The 20199-nt window shown below is 35.4% G+C and overlaps 1 protein-coding gene across 1 annotated transcript in view; it reads right to left on the bottom strand.

Annotated features, from left to right (window-relative positions):
- Positions 1-20199, bottom strand: part of KIF18A (kinesin family member 18A) — a 72857-nt gene that overhangs the window by 38526 nt on the left and 14132 nt on the right. Inside the window, exons 4-10 of the mRNA XM_007533520.2 lie at positions 15674-15778; positions 15186-15296; positions 12095-12292; positions 8633-8809; positions 8109-8183; positions 7796-7905; positions 1420-1582 (exon numbers count right to left, since the gene is read on the bottom strand). Of these exons, the coding sequence (XP_007533582.2) occupies positions 1420-1582; positions 7796-7905; positions 8109-8183; positions 8633-8809; positions 12095-12292; positions 15186-15296; positions 15674-15778 (939 nt within the window). The remainder of the gene's footprint in view (positions 1-1419; positions 1583-7795; positions 7906-8108; positions 8184-8632; positions 8810-12094; positions 12293-15185; positions 15297-15673; positions 15779-20199) is intronic.

Raw genomic sequence — 20199 nt, 5'->3', positions numbered from 1 at the left:
AGTCAGCCTGGAATAGCAAAAGTCCAGGAGAAGACAAAAGAAAAAAGCACAAACAAAAAGAAAACTAAACAAAACCTATAAAATCAAAAATAAAGTTTTCAGTTACAGTGCTACTTCTTAAGCAATTGATAAAAAGTTTACAGACTATAGCTATAGCAGAATGTAGGGGATGTAACTTTCTTTTGCTATTTAGCAAGTGTGAGAATTTAGTTAATCTTGCCTGGTCTCAAGGGGTCTATAGTCACATCTGAAAAATGAACATAAAGAGCATTGTACTTGCCAGAAGGCAGGTGGTTAAATCAAACTGTCTTTATTTTGCTTTAACATTTATAAATGGCTTAAGTACTCTAAAAAACCAGGTCAGAAAATGATTTGCAGTTCTGATAGCAGCATCATTTAATACCGAAAAGATCCTAGCAGAAAATTTCCATAACATATGTCTCTGAATTTTTCTAATGTCCATCAACTGTATCTGAATGATGGTTCTTTATGGTGATACTTAATCTTATTAAGCCATTAATGTGAATGATAGAAACTGTTAATTTATGTATATGAGTAACATTCTAAAATATGCAATTAAGTACTATCACTAAAGTAAATTGTTTCTTTCTGAAAAGAGGGCTGGGTGGTGGTATACTTGGTAGAGTGCACACATTGTCATGTGTATCTCTCAGCTCCCCTTTTTATCTCCGTTATCTCCTTCTCTCTCAATTCCTCTATGTATAATAACTACAACAACACTGCCAGGAGTGTTGGATTTGTGCAGGCACTTAGCCCTATTGATTACCCTGGTGGCAATAAAAAATAATGAGTTTAAAAAAAATACTTCAAAAACAGTTTGATAACATTTCATTAATAAAGTCTCAGAAGCCCCCAAATATCAAAAATAAACACAATCTAAGTTTAGGTGTTATCTTTTCTTTAAACAAAATTACTTAAGTGACGAACTCTTAATTTCATCAACAATCATTTGTAGATTATTTTAATATAGACAGACTATCCAGGAGATTCATGTAATGTAATTATGAAGTGTCCATACTCACCTCTTTTGGAGAATGCCCAAGACACTCTCCTTTTATCATAAAAATTTAATAAATCTGTAGCTCAACAAAAGACTTCTTCCCTTTGTGCTTCAATAGCGCAACTACAATACAACTAAAACTTTATCTCCATTGCTTACCAAGCTCATAATAGTTGTGAGAATTAGAATGTAGGATTGAAATAACCAAAGCAAAATCATAATGGTAGGTAGCTTAAAATAAAGCTACTAAGAAGAATAAAGACAGAAACAGAAGCTAAAGAAACCAGCCAAACTCACGATACCATCTTACTCGAAGTACAACCAAAATTCAGTGAGATAGATAGTAAAGGAAAACACATGATTTCATTCTCTAAAACTTAATTATAAATGTTAAATACTTTTTCTAGTTTGTCTTCAGAACACAACATCTCTATTTGTTTGTGGCATTGCTGTTGATAGAATGATTTAAGTTCATTTTCTTTAAGTAACATTTCCAACTTCAGATATTCTTGCCTGATTTCTTCTCTATTCTGGAATAAGCAGTTCAGGATTTCTTGAAATCTGCCAAAAATAAAACATATTATAGACTCACTAATTTTGTGATAAATGATACAAAATTAACTTAGATAAATGGATAAAAAAATGAATGTATATCAATCACAGAACTAGATTCAAGGACAAACAACATATAGGTATTGCTTCCTATTACACTACAGAAATGTTTAGAAAGGATTTTTAGCTATGCTGGGCTCTTACTCTCCCCTCCAAGGAAGATTATGTTTTTATAAAATATAGTTATTATAAGACCTGCTGTGTTAGTTCTATGCTCATTTTTATATATGTACAAATACAACATTTTATGTTTGTAGGAAAAGAATGATAACCCAGACATGCACTTTCACAATTTACAAGGCTTTACAAGTATCCATTCTATGTGTTGCTTTAGTGTTGGCTCACCGTGAAGAAATTAGCAGTAGGAAGAATAATCATATAGTACTGCCCTGGTGCCCTAGGGAAAGTGTTGTAGCCAATTTTTTAGCTTCAGGATTTGTTACAGTATAAATACACAATATCATTAGGTATCTCCTATAGTCAGGCTAAGAGTCAGGCCAGAACTCCAAACATTCAAATTTACAATGTGGTAAACCTAGAAAAAACACTCATCTTTTTTCCTCCAAAGGGCAAGACAGAATTAGAAAATCAGAGCTGGAAGTCAGATCTCCAAATGTTTAAAGACCTCAAGCAGGATAACTTCTATAAAGGTTCCAAAAAGACTAATAGTGCCTTCTCCTCCTGTGATAGCAGGATATTGGTCAAACTGGTATTTTAATTTTATATAAATGTATTTATATCTTTAAATCACAGATCAGGTCTTAGCTACACAAGTCACATATGGACAAAATTTTCAAAGAAAAATTGTCTGTAAAGGCTTTAAAACAAAACTATAACAAAGTATAGACATTTAAAAATAAATGTTCTTTGGCTGGAATTTTAGATATATTTGTAAGGATCTGTGGTAAAAACACAGCCAATTTACGTCAGTAGTTTTTAATGAAATTCTATTGGGGATGAATATAAGCCACAATACATTGACTTCAATGCAATTTTGACAAACTAATAAATATTTCATAGGAAGTATGTATGGGCATTGCAATTTCATTGTATATTACAACAATATTAGTGCCAGTAAATAAATTGGTAAGTCATCTTTAGGTTATACTCAAAGATTATTTCTTAGTTTTCTCTAACATTTTATACCCCCCAAAATAGATACTTGTCGATTTTGTAGTTTTTGGTCTAGTTTTAGTTGGTACTGTTTAGTGATTAGGATGGACACAATTTCTATCAAAGGATTTGAGAAAGCTTCTTTATAAGAAACTATTGTTTTATATTTATGTACGTTATTGCTACTAGGGTTATCACCGAGGCTCAGTGCTTGCATGATGAATCCACTACTAGTGGAAGGCTATTTTTCTCTTTTTAATTTGATAGGAGAGAACTGAGAGGGGTTGGAGGTGTAGGGAAAGAGAGGGAGAAAGAGACACCTGTAGTCCTGCTTCACCGCTACTGAAGCCTCCTCATAGCTGGCGGGGAGTGAGGCTTTGATGTCAGATCCCTGCACATGATAATGTTTGTGCTTAGTTGGGTGCACCACTGCCTGGCTCCCCAAGAAACTATAGTTTTAAAACTGAGTCTTAAGAGAGTAATGAATAACTACTTTCTAGTCATTTGAAATATTCAAGTAACCAAATGACAAAAATGTGTCAATAACTTTAGGTAATCCACAATATTAGACACTAAGCAAGTTTACTGATATTTTCATAAGCAATGACCTATATTATCTCAAAGAAAAAAACTGCAGTTTCTCTTTTACTTCTCTTTGAGTAGTTCCAAAGTAGCATTGATGTACAGTAGACAATGTATATTCTTTTCTTATTTATTGGATAGAGACAACCGGAAATTGAGAGGGAAGGGATGGTAGGAAGGGAGAGAGACAGAGAGACACCTGCAGCCCTGCTTCACCACTTGGAAAGCTTGCAGGTGGGCACCAGGGACTCGAACCCGGGTTTTTGTGCACTGTAATATATGCGCTCAACTAGGTGCACCACCACCTGGCCCTGACAATGTATATTCTTTCTTTAATTTCTAAAATTTCATACAATTGTTATTTCTTTGGAAAAAAGATAGTGAGATTTCAAAGCATTAAATAAGTCCTATGTAAAATAGTACAATTAATATGACAATAGTATTTTCTATTAGGAGATAATTTTAAAGGAAAATGATTAAGGTTAGGAGGTATGTTACTTTATCATTACCTTCTTTGTAAATATAAGTAAATTATTTGATGTATTAAATTCAAACTTAAAAATGGGTAGAGATGTGAAAAATACCCAAATTCATTTTTATAATTCAGACAGTGTATCTTCTGAAACATTTTTTAAAGTTTTATTTATTTATTCCCTTTTGCTGCCCCTGTTGTTTTATTTTATTGTTGTTGTTGTTGATAGGATGGAGAGAAATGGAGAGAGGAGGGCAAGACAGAGAGGGGGAGAGAAAGACAGACACCTGCAGACCTGCTTCACCACTTGTGAAGAGACTCCCCTGCAGTTGCGGAGGGGGGGGTAGCAGGGGCGGGGGGAGGGGGGACCACACACGCGCGCTCTAGCAGGTTTCCTTACCCCGGTCCTTGTGTTTTGCGCAATGTGCACTTAAGCTGCTGTGCTACCACCCAGATAATCATTTTAATAGAAGGAAAGGCTTAATGATTTAAAGCTATCAACTCCAGGCCATGTGGTGTAATACCTGGTTGAACACAATGTTACAATGAGCAAGGAAGGACCCAGGTTTAAGCTCCAGGTCTACACCACCTGCAGGTGGGGGGAAGTTTCACAAGCAGTGAGGCAGTGTTGTAGGTTTCTCTCTCCCTCTTTGACTCCTTCCCTCTTGATTTTCTGTCTCTATTAAATAAATAACATATATAGCTATCAATTCCAGAAAAATGGTTTTGGTAAAAAGAACTGTTTAAGTATTGGTAGGAAATTTCATGTAACAAAATAACTGCAAATTTGAACAGCTGGTAGATTCTTCACACATTTACACACATTATATCTGGTTGACTGTGGGATAGGTCCATATTTGATTATCACCATGAAATAAGAAATCAATAGATAACAAGAGATCAGAGTTAATTTTTTTCTTTTATAGAATTAAATAAAAATGATCACTTTTACTTGTCTTTTAAGACACTGCAAAATTGGTGAGTCATAACAAAGACAAACAAAACAAAACAAAAAAACACTAAATATAATGAAACTGGGAGCCGAGTGGTGGCACATCTGGTTGACGGCATGTTACAATGAGCAAAGACCCAGGTTTGATCTGCTATTCACCCACATGATGCAGGGGTAAAGCACTGCGAGTGGTGAAGCAGTGTTGCAGGTGTCTCTCTGTCTTTCTCCCTCTCTAACACCCCTTTCCCCTCCACTTCTGGCTATTTCTATACAATAAATAAATAAAGATAAAAAATTTAAGTCAACAGGTTATTAAGAGAATTAATAGAAAATAGTTTAAATACTTTGGAAAAGCTACAGTATAAAGTTCTTACATTCTAATATATAGGTCATCCTGATCCTGTATGAAAAAGCTGAGTATCACTAATATAAATGTTTAATTACTTATAATAATTGCAAAATAGCATACTATAGGAGTGAAATATTTCAATTTGAATGATAAGCTTTGTAGTTTCCTCCATTATATGTGATAGAAAAAAGTAACTCACTTCAAATTCAAAGAATTGTTGTAACGACTGGATAAAATTACTATGGGACTAAAATAAATAGAAAAAATCTTCCAAATCTTTTATAGAAAATAAAGTATTATATTACTAGAAGTAGTTATCTTAGCATCTAGAGATTATTAATGCAAAGAAATAATTCAACTCAAGGGCACATTATTCAAACTTCAATTTATGTATCCAATTTAAAAAAGGTGATTTAGGTCAGGAGGGTGAAGACCCCAAGAATGAGATATTAGTACCTATTATCCAAAAATGGAAATAAAGAAAATAGGTTCAAAGCCAGCACAGACTTATCTTCTTTATGAACACCAAAATATTTTCTACAAACTTTACATTTCCAAAATAATGTGGATGATTACTTGTTTACTCTGTGATTAGTTTCGTCTTACTCCTTCCTTCCTTTTCTGCTTACAGGGTAATTGCTGGGGCTCTATGTCTGCATTATGAATCCACTGCTTCTGGTGGCCATTTTTTTTTTTTTTTGGATAGGACAGAGAGAAATTGGGGGTGGGGTGGGGGTGGAATATGGAGGGAGAGAAACCTGCAAACCTGATTCATACCTGTGAACCATCTTCTCTGCAGGTGGGGAGGGGTCCTCAAACCCATCCTTGCGCTTAGTACTATGTGTGCTTAATGAGGTGCACCACCATCTGGCCCCCTGGTTAGTTTCACAGGATAACAATAAGTGAGATTATATCTAGAGTATCAAATAAATTGAACTTTACTCAATTTTAATAAAAGTTCCTTTACCAGAGGACCACTGAATTTTTAATATGTTGACACGCTTTGGCAATTTCTTAATTTGATCCTAGAATTACTTATCATTTTGGCACTACTCAAAAGTCACTGCTCTTGAATTAGTGTGTCATTAGGACAAATTGGAACACTGATTTAACTGTTTAGAAGAAAAATACTTTGGAATACTTTATTTTTGATAGCTTAGAAAAAAAAACACAACCTTGACTGCTATAATACTTAGTAAGCTCCTATCAATTTCTATATCAACACAACCTTGACTGCTATAATACTTAGTAAGCTCCTATCAATTTCTATATCAACTGAACATTTATGATATGAGAGATAGATGTCCATTCAAATGACCATTTAAACATAGCAGGTTGAGTGATAAGTTATGGGTAGATAAATGTTGAATGGATTTTACAATTGATGGTAATGCCAGATGTGACTGCCTGAATGTGTGTCCCCCTACCCTCACCATTTACATTTCAAATACAGCCCCCAAGATAATAGTAATAGGAGGTGGAGCTTTTGTAAATGGTTCAGGTCAGGAGGGCAAAGACCCCAAGGAATTAGTACCTAGGAATGGAAATAAGGAAACAAAGTAAATTAGTGAAGTTAAATGAAAACAAGTCTTTGGTCTAAAACTGCAGAACTGAGACTATCAATGCCGACTGGGGTGGGAGAAGTGGGTTGCACAGGTATAGGCGGAATATAGTACAGGGAGACTTTTTGTTGTGTGTGGGCCGCTGAGAAGAGAGAGAGGGGGTCTGGAGCAAAGAGGAAACACAAATCTTTATTTGCGCTGGCACCTCAGAGTTGGGTGCTAGAGAGGCAGGTTGGGCCACGTGGAGGTAGTGAAAATGGCTACCTCACGCAGTAACCTTTCCTGCCTCTGAACACGGGAGTGAAGCACTGGCAAGAGAGCAAGGTGCGGAAGAAGAAAGGCTTTTATAGGAGTAGCTTTCGTGAATGGGAAGGGGGAGGAGTAACCATAGCACTCCAGGATAGGATAATAACTCTCCTGAGAATGGGAGGGGGGAGGAGTAACCAAAGCACTCCAAATATCGCAGGGATATAGACAATGCCCTGAGGGCACAACATGGCTGAACAGGCACTCCAAGAATGTCCCAACTCTTGCGGGAACTAGCAGTAGCCTGAGGGGACAACATGGCAGATGTGACTGCATCGGCACAATTTCCCAGCAGAGACTGATGGCTTGTTGGGGTAACAAGGTATAGCAAGACATCCTGAATAGGTGGGAAAGTACTTTTGAAGTACTTATAGTTTTGTAATCTAAAGTTATCTAAAAAAAAACCCAAACACTATTATTTCAAAAATAGTAACTTTCTGAATTCAACTGAGTAAGGACATACCTGAACTACAAATGACAACATAAAAATATGAATATTTTTTAAAATATTTATTTATTTATTCCCTTTTGTTGCCCTTGTTGTTTTATTGTTGTAGTTGTTATTGTTGTTGATGTTGTCATTGTTGGATAGGCCAGAGAGAAATGGAGAGAGGAATGGAATACAGAGAAGGGAAGAGAAAGACAGACACCTACAGACCTGCTTCACTGTTTGTGAAGCAACTCCCCTGCAGGTGGGGAGCTAGGGAGCTTTATGCTGGTCCTTGCGCTTGGCGCCACATGTGCTTAACCCGCTGCGCTACCACCCGACTCTCGAATAATTTTTAAAAGCGTTAAGTTCCTCAGAATGAGGTCTTAATGCTCTTACCTCTCAATTTCCTTTTTCTGAGGGTTTGAAATCACTAGCTGTGCCTTGTTTTCATCAGTAAAGGCTTTCATTTCTTCATAGGCTTTTAGCTTTTCTTTTAACATTAAAATCTAGAGGAGAGAAATACTAGTTAAAATACAAAACAAAAAATTCTTCTCCATTATAATGGCCACAACAAATATTTTAGCTGTGAATAACTGATGAAGCCAATTTTTAATTATACTAGGAAAAAAACTTTACATAATTAATATTACAAAATCCAAAAATGACTAAGTGAAGGAGAGTAACCTATCGATGTAAAGAATACACATACCTCTTGCTTCTGCTCATTACAGATCTTTACGTACTGAGTTATATGATTGTTGAGATTAAGAACATTGCTCTTCAGCTGTAAAAAGATAGAAATTCAGATTGTGTACATACAGGTCATAATCATTTACTTTATAAACTGTAAGTCAGTTAATAAATCCATTTGTAGATGAAGTAAATGAGGTATGGAGAGATCAGCTAACATGTCTAAATGTTTTAAGGTAGGCAGTTTTGGTGATGGGTCAAAGGATCAATTATTCCAGAGTGCTATCAATGTCAAGCACCATTAGCTCAAAAATGAAACTGAAGCATTATGGTTCCCCAAACATTAAATGACAGTATTCATTATATATGCAATCAAGGTGATTAATGGCTTGTCTAAGATAATGTTTAACTAGCCAAGTTAGTAAAAGACATTTCTACCCATTTCCTTACTCATTAATAGAAATATAGCTCTGATTATTTTATTGGAATTATAAAAATATACACACAATGTCCTTAAAACAAAGGCAGAGGAAGCACACTTACAGAAGATTTAATATCCTTTGCACGGTTAGCATACTTAAGAGTGTTATATGTGTCATCGTAGAACATAGAGGAAGGACTAACAGCAGCTATCATTATAGTTTGACAGTTTCCTCCAAGAGAATCCTTTAACAAGCGAGTGAGCTTGCTATTTCTGTAAGGAATATGCTGATTCTTTCTCTGAAAGAACAACAACAAAAAAAAACTCTTAAGTCGTTTTCCACATTTAAATGCAAACTTCACTATAAGAATTTAAGCACTAGTCAACTTTGCCCAGCATGATATATCTTATGACTGAAATGATGATAATGAATCATAGGGGGCTACTCAGTGAATATATCAAACAAAATATCCTATTAAAGATTATATTTCTATTTGAATGAGCATTTGGTTAATCAAATATGAATAGAATATCAATCAAGTAATAAAACTGATCAGTTGACATAAGTGTACCATATTAATATAAGGTATTAACAGGGAAATTGAATATGAGATATACTTAACAAAATACTTCTGCATTATTAAAACCATGTTTCCATACTAACAAAATGTCTACTTAAAACATATTTCATCTAAGAGATTAAAATAGGGCGTGGGAGATACCATAATGGTTATGCAAACAGATTCTCACACCTGAGGCTTCAGAAGGCCCAGGTTCAATCCTTTGCACCACTGTAAGACAGAGCTGAGCAGTACTTTGGTAAAAATAAAATTAAAAAATAAAAGAAATTAAAATACAAAAGTAAATATTTTCTCAGAGCAAATATACTAGAGAACAATGATTCTGTGTGGCACAGAGCTACTTTTATTCTTCAATAACCATAAAACATGGATACAAAGTCAGTAATAATTACAATCAGAGCAAGATTTCATCTGAAAGCAAAACAGAATTCTAGAAGGACCTAATTTTTCTAGGGATTAACTTAAAAGGCAAAGATAGGATAGTAAAGTAACATATTTTCCAAAAAGAAAAATCTCTCTATAAAAACAGAGCATTATAATATTAAGTTGAAAGCAACTTTGTGTTTCTCATGGTAAATCTCTCTATTAAAAAGAGAAAATTGAATCTAATCAAAAAATGACTTGTCCCAGGACAAACCTGGTAATTAAGAATTAGAAACAGATTATATATTTCCAGTACTGTGCTTTCCACCATAGTGGTCAGTCAGAGCAGAGGTGTGTACTGCTGGTGCTATTTGAAGTGATTTTACATGCATATAACATACATTAAATACAGAATATTAAATGACAAGAAAGCAATTATTAATAATTAAGCAGGTCTGGAAAAAAGGCTTAGGTTTTAGAAAACTGGTTTCTATTTCATGTTCCTTCCCTCATATTTGAGATGCTAACTTAGAATATAAGACATTTTGCTTTTGCGATCTTCACAATTTCATAATTTATTTTAGAAAGATTTATTTTAGAAAGATGTCCCAAATCATTTTAATACTCTTTATAGTAGACAAAAAGGCAAAAATTTTAAGAGTTAATAGCAATTTTCCTAAAAATTGCTAAAAATTCCTAAAAAATCCTAGTATAAACTTAAATAAAATTGACATATTTTAATGTTAAAAATATTGAGTACTTTTACAAATACAGAAGTTTTCAAATGTGCTATGTTCTAGTAAGAACTTCTGGCAGACAGCAGATGTAAAATTAAAAAAAAAAGTTATTTATTTTTTTTCCATCTTAAGAGATACAGAACGAGAAGAATTATTTTTTCAGATGCAGTGCCAACCACCTAACCTGAGGTCTCATGATTATAAGGAATGTACTTAATCTCCCTCTTGTGAAATGTGAAATATTTTTCCCCTTTTGTTGCTCTTTTTTTTTTTTTTTTTTTATCACTGTTGCTGTTGTTATTGATGTCGTTGTTGGATAGGACAGAGAGAAATGGAGAGAGGAGGGGAAGACAGAGAGAGGGAGAGAAAGATAGACACCTGCAGACCTGCTTCACCTCCTGTGAGGCAATTCCCCTGCAGGTGGGGAGCTGGGGGCTACAACCAGGATCCTTACTCTGGTTCTTGCGCTTTGCACCACATGCGCCTATCCGCTTCGCTACCGCCTGACTCCCATGAAATATTTTTTTAACGTTCCCCAAAGCATCTAATAAGCACCCTATTATGCAATCCAGTTACACTTCAGAACCTACACCTTTCTTTCTAATGGGGGTAAAACACTTTATAGCATTTACCTTGGTTTGATAGCACATAAAATACTACGAATATAATCTAATTTTTCTAAAATGTGCTTTTTAAATTTTTATCTTAAAGCAAAACTAAATGGCTGTTTTAAAAATAAATTCAGAGGGAGTCTGGCGGTAGCACAGCGGGTTAAGTGCACGTGGCTTCGAGCCACGGGCTCCCCACCTGCAGGGGGCTCATTTCACAAGTGGTGAAGGAGGTCTGCAGGTGTCTATCTTTCTCTCCCCTTCTCCTCATTTCTCTCTGTCCTATTAGGCAACAACAATAATAACAACCACAACAATGATAAAAACAACAAGGGTAACAAAAAGGGAAAAAATAAATAAAATATTAAAAAATGAATTCAGAGTAAGTGGTTAGAACTATAAAATATTATCAACCTTATTGAACACTCTTGATTGTAAAACTAGAAACTGAAAAAACAAAGAAAACAAAACCCTCACTTTATTTGATACATTAGGGTTTGAAGTCAGTGATCTATATATAAATATTACTGACATATTCTTAAAATGTGACTTCATGGATATTTAAAATAAATTATACTGGGGGAAGAATACAGGTCCAAAAAGGATGGCAGAGGACCTTGTGGGGGTTGTATTGTTATATGGGAAACTGGGAAATGTTATGCATGTACAAACTATTGTAATTACTGTCAAACGTAAAACATTAATTCCCCAATAAAGAAATAAAAAAATAACAGACAAAAAATTTAAAAATTTATTCATAAAAAATATCGACAAGACCATAGGATAAGAGGGATACAATTCCACACAATTCCCACCACCAGAGTTCCATATCCCATCCCGTTCCTTGAAAGTGTCCCTATTAAAAAAAATTATAAAAATTATATTAAGTAATGTGTTTCTAAAAATCATAAATATTTCAATATTTCAGAATATATATATATACACATATATATATTAGTGATATAGTAATATATATATTTGCCTCCAGGTTTATCACTGGGGTTCAATGCTAGCACTACAGTTCCACTGGTCCTAGTAGCCGTTTTCCTCACCTTTTTTTTTTTTGAACAGGACAGAGAGAAACAGAGAAGGGAAATATAGAGAGGGAGAAAGATAGACACCTGCAGATGTGCTTCACAGCTCGTGCGGCAATCCCCCTGCAGTTGGGGAGCCAGGGCTAGAACAAGGATGTTTTTGCACAGGTCCTTGTGCTTTGTATTATATGGACTTAGCCAGGTGTGTCACCGCCTGGCCCCCTATTTCAGAATATTTAAACGAAAACACAAAATACTCACCTTTGTATCTGCTAAAGTATTGATGACATTTCCAAGAGCTAATAGTGATCGATTAATATTTGTGCCTTCTATAAACCGAGTTCCCTTAGTTTTGGCAGTACTGGCTCTCTCAGACCCAGCCAGGTCAATGAGTGACATCTTGGCAACACGGATATTTTGATTAATACTTGCTGTTTTGTCTTGTTGTCGTAAATATATCTTTAAAATTATAAAAAATAGAAAAAATGAAGATTGAACCACATTAAAATGTAGATACACATTATATATATGTATATACTTATAATGATAATAATATCTTTAATGTTTGAAGATACAGGAGTTTGGAACAGAACATTTGTTTTCTGAGGAATAGAAAGGATTCCCTGGTAGTAGATTTGCCTCAGTAGTGTAAAGAATTTTCTATGAAGTGCAAAATGAATAGTGTAATACATTTAGTGGTGACTTTTTCTTGACAAGAAAAAGATACACTATTTTTTAAATATATATTTATTCCCTTTTGTTGCCCTTGTTGTTGTAACTATTATTATTGTAACTATTATTATTGTTATGGATGTCATTGTTGTTGGATAGGCCAGAGAGAAACGGGGAGAGGAGGGAAAGACAAAAAGGGGGAGAGAAAGACAGACACTTGCAGACCTGCTTCACTGGCTTGTGAAGCGACTGCCCTACAGGTGGGGAGCCCGGGGCTCGAACCGGGATCCTTATGCCGGTCCTTGTGCTTCGCACCACCTGCGCTTAACCCGCTGCGCTACTGCCCGACTTCCAAGACACACTATATTTTTAAGAGCATGAAATAAAAATTATTTTCATTTTAAAAGCAAAGTGGATGAGCTATAATTGAACTCATGTTCAAGAGCAGAAGAAATAGTTACCAGGTTGACAAAGAATTAGCAAGAAAATAACTCTTCATCTGATAGAAGGTGATGGTGGTGATGGGAGGGTATAGGACCCCTAGATATAATGTGTCTAAGAAAATACCAGTAGAGATATCAATAGAGATGGTCAAGATAACTTACTAATTTCTAGCAATTGTATACACAGCAAGTTGAATATGAATGCTGCCTCGAATTGAAGAATAGACTTATTCCAATGGCAAAATGGTGGCATGCCAATAGCAATTAAGGACAAAAAAATGGTAGAAAAGTATATATTTAGGGAGTGGTGTACCCAGTAGAGCACACACATTGTAGTGTGCAAGAATCTGGGTTCACGTCATCAGTCTATACCTGTGGCAGGAAGTATCATGAGTGGTGAAGCAGTGTTCCAAGTATCTCTCTTCCCCCCACTCCAAGTTCAATTTTTTCTGTCTCCATACATATATGTTTATCATATGTTTAAACATATATGCACATATAAGTTTGCCATATCCAATTAGCAATTAGAATAGTATAATTTAGCAAGCTATTCTAGGCTACTTTGCAGAAGCTTAATGGAAATAAATTAGGGAGTAAATGTGAGAGTGTTGTGGAAGGAAGCTGGAAGAGAGTTCACACAGGAGAAAACACATTTTATCATGTCTGAGCACCCAGGTTCAGACTCCCCACTACTACATAGGAGCACTATGCAAAAGGGAAGCCATGTCTCTTTTACTGTTCCTTTCTATCCCCCACAATCTTTCAACAAACAGGAAAAAAAAAAAAAACACTTTTGCTCCCACTAAAGCAGAATCAAAGACATTAAGAGAAAATCTCATGGTCCAGAAGGTGGTTCAGTGAATAAAGCACTGGACATGAGGTCCTCAGTTCAATCCCTGGCAGCATATGTACCAAAGCAATGTCTGGTTCTTTCTCTCTCCGATGTTTCTCATTAATAAATAAATAAAATAAAATAAATATATAAAAAAAGAGAAAATCTCAGTTTAAGAAAAATATTTCTGGGTAGAAGATAGCATAATGGTTATGCAAACAGGATCTCATGCCTGAGGCTCCAAAGTCCCAGGTTCAGTCCCTCACACCTCCATAAGATAGAGCTGAGCAGTGCTCTGGTAGAAAAAAAAAAAAAAAAAGAATAAAGTAAAAAAATAAATTAAAAGAAAAATATTTTGGGATTTGGTGGTGGCACACCTGGTCAAGCCCACGTTACAGGACTAAAGGACCCCAGTTCAAGCCCCTAGTCCCCACCTGCAGGGGGAAAGCTTTGCGAGTGGTGAAGCAGGCCTGCAGGTGTCTCTCTGTCTTTTTCCCTTCCTATCTCAATTTTTGGCTGTCTCTATGCAATAAATAAATAAAGATTAAAAATATATATATATTTCCCTATAAACTAATGATAAAATGAAGGGTCTGTGGTAAGATTAAGACATTTTGTGAACTGGAGAACATTTGATAACTTGATTGCAATAGCTTCTGTGAATTCTTTCAGCTAGAACAACTTACATTCCACATAACATGATTTTGAATGATATTACATAAACATTTGAATTATTAACAGAACTAGAAACTATAGGAAATAGTAACTGCTGATTTATGCTTCAGTTCTTTCTAGTCTCAACAGTACTATATTAGCTGAATCATACTTCAAGGAATGCAAATACTTAACCTAGTCACTTAAGAAATTGAATCTATATCTCCCCGATTTATTACTTCTATAAAATAGGAGTTATACAAAGAAATTTGGCACTGAATATAAGATTACCTACTAGACAGGTGGACTACTTCTGCCAGTTTACCACAACGACTACTATTTTGCTTACTATCACACAAATAAAAATATGTACTTGTGATATATATCATCTCTAGTCTATTATTTTAATAAGATAGTCAGAAAGAGTAGACGGCAGAGAAAGCACAAAATACCCCACCATCCATGGAGTTCTATTTCTTTTCTTTCTTTATAACTCTCATGTTATACAGGGGATGAATATAAGCCAGAACCTCATGCATGCAAGGCATGCTGCACAGCAAGGCTACCTTCTAGGCCATAAATATTTCTAGAGAATCTTATGAAATTCTCAAAGTAAAGGCACTGCTCATAAGCTTAGAAATCCACAGCTTAGGTGTGTGTGTGTGGTGTGTGTGTGTAAATAACTATCAGTGAATTTGGCTTCATTTATTTAAAATTCAAATTTAAGTGCAATAGATCAGTTGCCTGTTACCTGGAAAACAGCGTGAGAACGAGAAGATGTTGCGTTCATATCAGTGGGATGTTGTGTCCTATTTTTGTTTCCATTATCCAGTAACTGTAAAATTTCTTCTGAGGATTTAGGCTAAAGTTTATGGAGAAGAAAAATATATTATTCAGATATCTTCAATTTTCCAGGAAACTTTCAACAAGCAAAAAAATAGACTAAAAGATAAAAGGAAATTATTTCCTATAAATGAAATCTCATCAAATGTTGACTAAAAATCATTTACTTAGTATTCTAAGAATTCTGAGGACTAAAGATTGTCTAAGGAGACAAAATATAAATGCATTAAGCAGAATAATAATGACATATGTTCAAGAAGATTTTGAAAGAAAAAGTTGTTGACTGTTTTGCATCTTTCTCATGTACAATGGGAAATAAGTAAAAGGTGGAAATCGCTAAATAACTACACTTGAAGTTGAAAAAAAATAAATAAAAGAAAGAAATTGTAAGCATACCTGGTGTAAAGTCAAACCCTGAATGACCACTCCTTTTTGGGCATCTTCCCGAACAGCAAGTGGCCCTGAGTTTACTAAGAGGTCACGGATCTGTTCATTATATACCTTAAAACAAGATGAACTGTTTTAACATTGATGTTTAAACAATAGTGATAGCATTATTATTAGTGCTGATTTAAGGCCACATTACAATTTTACCTCAAAGATAAGAAGCAGCAGCTTATTTTCATTCATATTACCTTCTTCTCACAGTGCCATTAAATTTTCCATCATTCCAGAAAATATACGAATTCAATCATCAAGGGTTGAAATTAAAATTTAGAGGTAGAATCATTATAGCCAAATTCTATGATTCTTAACAGTGAAAAAGACCATTAAAATAGTCAAAATTTCCTCTTTCTAATTCTTGGTAATAAAGAGACATATAGTCTTGGGAGATTCTAGTGAATTTGAAATACAGCTTACACAGATGTGGCCCTGAGAAGTAATTTTGTTCCTAGTCACTAAGGCAGTACCAGAGGAGGACTAGAGCCTAGCTATGTTCACCCTACTGCAGAGACTGAATATATATCTGTACATTATCAATTCATTTAAGTAATTTTTGTGAGCAGTACAATGAAATAACATTACTGATTATATATATATATATATATATATATATATATATATTTAAATATAGATTGACTTATTGGGCTTGGTGGTGCTGCACCTGGTTGATTGCATATGTTACAATTTGCAATGACCCAGGTTCAAATCCCCAGTCCCCACTTGCAGGGAGAAAGCTTCACGAGTGGTGAAGCTGAAGTACAGGTGTCTCTCTCTCTCTCTCTCTACTAAAGATACTACATTTACTGGAGTCGGGTGGTAGCACAGTGGGTTAAGTGTACGTGGCACAAAGTGTAAGGACCGGCGTAAGAATCCCGGTTCGAGCCCCTGGCTCCCCACCTGTAGGGGAGTCACTTCACAGGTGGTGAAGGAGGTGTGCTGGTGTCTATCTTTCTCTCCTTCTCTCTGTCTCCCCTTCCCCTCCCCATTTCTCTCTGTCCTATACAACGACAACATCAATAACAACAACAATGAAAAACAACAAGGGCAACAAAAGGGAAAATAAATACATAAATTTTTTTTTTAAAAAAAGATACTATATTTACTATTTGCCAAGGAAATGATAAGTGACATCAACTGATAATTAATTTTCATAATTATGAGTAAACCAACTTTAAATGTAGTAAACACTTAGAAGTAGTAAAAGAAAAATAGGAAATCACTTTTTGTTTCCCCTTATAAAATGGAATAATTTTTGTATTGTTCTCCATGCCCCCAGTATGATCACACAAAATAGACAATTAGAACAGTCAGTCTCAGAAATGCCTGGGAGCTTTAAAAACATGGGTGCTCCAGTTAAATAAAATTTTCCTGTGAGTAAGATCTTGACACATGTATTTTTTAAAAAAATTTTTTTAAACAATAAAATTTTGGGTACTGTAAATCAGATCCATGTCTCCACACATATGAGGCCTGTGTGGAATCACTTCTTCTTCTAGCGTTTGCCCTTCTTCCGTAGCCAGTCAACAGCGTCAGGTTGAGCCTGATGTAAAGTTTCGAGACCTCCTTTGAATCTGGAGAGGTGGCAGTCGTTGACTATGTGGGTCATAGTCTGTCTGTAGCCACAGGGGCAGTTTGGGTTGTCTCTGGCTCCCCAGCGGTGGAACATAGCGGCACACTGGCCATGGCCTGTTCTATAGCGATTGAGGAGGGCCCAATCATAATGTGCTAGGTCAAAGCCGGGTTGACGCTTGCAGGGGTCTGTGATGAGGTGTTTGTTCTTTACCTCAGCTGATTGCCAACTCTGTTTCCAAGAGTCTGGAACAGAGAAGTTCAGTGTAGGCATAGGGGACCAGATTGGATGATGAGACGTCAAGCGTTGGACAGGGTGGGTGAAGATATCTGCGTATATTGGCAGGTCCGGTCTAGCGTAGACGTGGGAAATGAACTTAGATGATGCCGCATCCCGACGAATATCTGGCGGGGCAATGTTGCTAAGAACTGGCAGCCATGGAACCGGGGTTGAACGGATGGTTCCAGAAATTATCCTCATGGAGGAATATAATTTGGAATCAACCAAGTGGACATGGGGGCTACGGAACCATACTGGGGCACAGTATTCTGCAGTGGAATAGCATAATGCCAGAAATGATGATCGCAGTGTGGAAGCGCTCGCGCCCCATGAGGAGCTGGCCAGTCTTGCAATAATGTTATTCCTCGCGCCCACCTTTGCTGCAGTTTTTATGAGATGTTTGTGAAATGACAGAGTGCGATCGAGAGTAACGCCAAGATAGACTGGCTGGGCTTCATGCCGGATTCTCGTATCGCCAAGCTGCACATTAAGCTCACGCGAGGCCGAGGCATGGTGGAACGACTGAGCTATATCTTCAGCCATCAGCATGCTTATTTTAAAAAGCTCCTTAGGTAGTTCTGGCTACAGACTGAATGGAAACTATTAGATTATAGTCTTACCATTTATAAAATAAATCAAGTAGAAATTTTTTTTTTTTTAATTATGAGAATAGGGCTGGGGAAATAGTATAATGTCTATGCAAAGACTGTCAAGAATGAGGCACTGAAGTCTCAGGTTCAATAATCTACACCTGAGTCCTCAGCTCCCCACCTGCAGGGGAGTCGCTTCACAAGTGGTGAAGGAGGTCTACAGGTGTCTTTCTCTCCTCCTCTCTCTGTCCTATCCAACAACGATGACAACAATAATAACTACAACAATAAAACAAGTGCAACAAAAGGGAAGAAACAAATATTTAAAAAATAATCTACACCAAAATAAGCTAGAGAAAACTTGGGCTCTGATTTTAAAAAAAGCTATAAAAATAAACAAACTTTAATATCCCATTTATAAAGGGAATTTGGAAGAAATAACAAATATTAGTTGCTAATTACGTTCAGAGCAATTCTATTCTATAGAAAAGAATTACAGAAAATTAGGTTCACTTTTCTCTGTAAGTTCTATAGAATGACAAGAAAAATATTAGCTACATGCATAATCTTCATCAAATTCTGTAATGTAAAGGAAATTCTCAGTTGGACCATAGTATAAGACGTAAAAGTAAAAGAGCTGCATTACTAGAACTTTTTGTTTTGAAGTCACAGAATAGGCGAAAAATCAAGATTTCTGAGCCCTCATTTAAACACATAGTTAAGAGTATAAGATGTAAAAGTAAAAGAGCTGCATTACTAGAACTTTTTGTTTTGAAGTCACAGAATAATAGGCGAAAAATCAAGATTTCTGAGCCCTCATTTAAACACATAGTTAAGAGTACTTGCTATGTAATTATTATCTGCTTAATAATGATTATTATTAAATGGGTAAGAAGTCTCAAGGAATAAGATGTGTCAATAGGCTAAAAAAAAAGACTTCCTTTAAACAGATCTGGTATAATTAAAATATACCAATAAATAATTTCAGGAAGATGTTATAATTCATTAAATAACATAAGAATCCACAGAGATACAATACAGGAAAGATAAAGCTCTTCTTAATAGTAGAAAACGAATGAATAGGGAGCCAGACAGTGTTACACCCAGTTAATTTAAGCACATATAGTACTAAGCACAAAGACCCGCACAGGGATCTGGGTTTGAGCCCCTGGCTCCCCACCTGCAGGGGGGATGCTTCACAAGTGGTAAAGCAGGTCTGTAGGTGTCTTTCTCTCCTCTTTATCTCCCCTACCTCTCTCAATTTCCCTCTGTTCTATCCAATAAAATGGAAAAAAAAAAAAAGGTTGTCAAGAGCATAGATTTGTAGTGCTGTCACTGAGCCCCAGTGATAACCCTGGAGGAAAAAAAAAAAAAAGAAAGAAACTAAAACAAAGAAAATGAGTGAATGAATATAGAAAAATGGTGAAATTTTCAAAAGTGTAATTACCCAAAAATTTAATTGTCTCAGGCATAAACCATCAGTGGGCACCAGTTGTCTGAGGAATCAAAGAGAGATTTATACTCTTTTCTATATTTATTAACCTAATAGGTATTATAGGTAAAATAGTATGCTCATAGTATAGAAAATCTGCAGACACCAACATAATAAAACTAATCAAAATTAGCACAGTCAGTAACAGGATTAATTATGCATACATCTTTTGAAGTGATGCAAAAAGAATTCAACATCACTTCTGATGTGCTCCCTGTCAATGTATAATTTGAATCTTGTAATGAGAAACCCAGACTAAGGACTTCATGACTGTATTATAAAATACAGACAAAGGAGAAAAGGTCTAGATTAAGGCGACTACAGAGATAAATTAACCTCAAGATTTTCTTTTTCAATTAAGATCATTATAAGAATAAATAGAAAATTCTCCCTAAGGTCTACAGATAACAGTAGATAACTGTAAAGTTTATGACTGTGATAATCACTCAGGAAATACTTAAGATAAATTCTTGTTTTCGTAAAGCTGTAAGTTCAACAGTTTACGGAAAAAAAAAAGAAATACACATGAAACAAGAATACAAGTGTA

The sequence above is a fragment of the Erinaceus europaeus genome, chromosome 17 (genome assembly GCF_950295315.1).
Source record: "Erinaceus europaeus chromosome 17, mEriEur2.1, whole genome shotgun sequence".
In the NCBI taxonomy this organism is placed as follows: domain Eukaryota; kingdom Metazoa; phylum Chordata; class Mammalia; order Eulipotyphla; family Erinaceidae; genus Erinaceus; species Erinaceus europaeus.
Note: the sequence above shows the minus strand (reverse complement) of the source record. Positions and strands in the feature narration are given on the sequence as shown.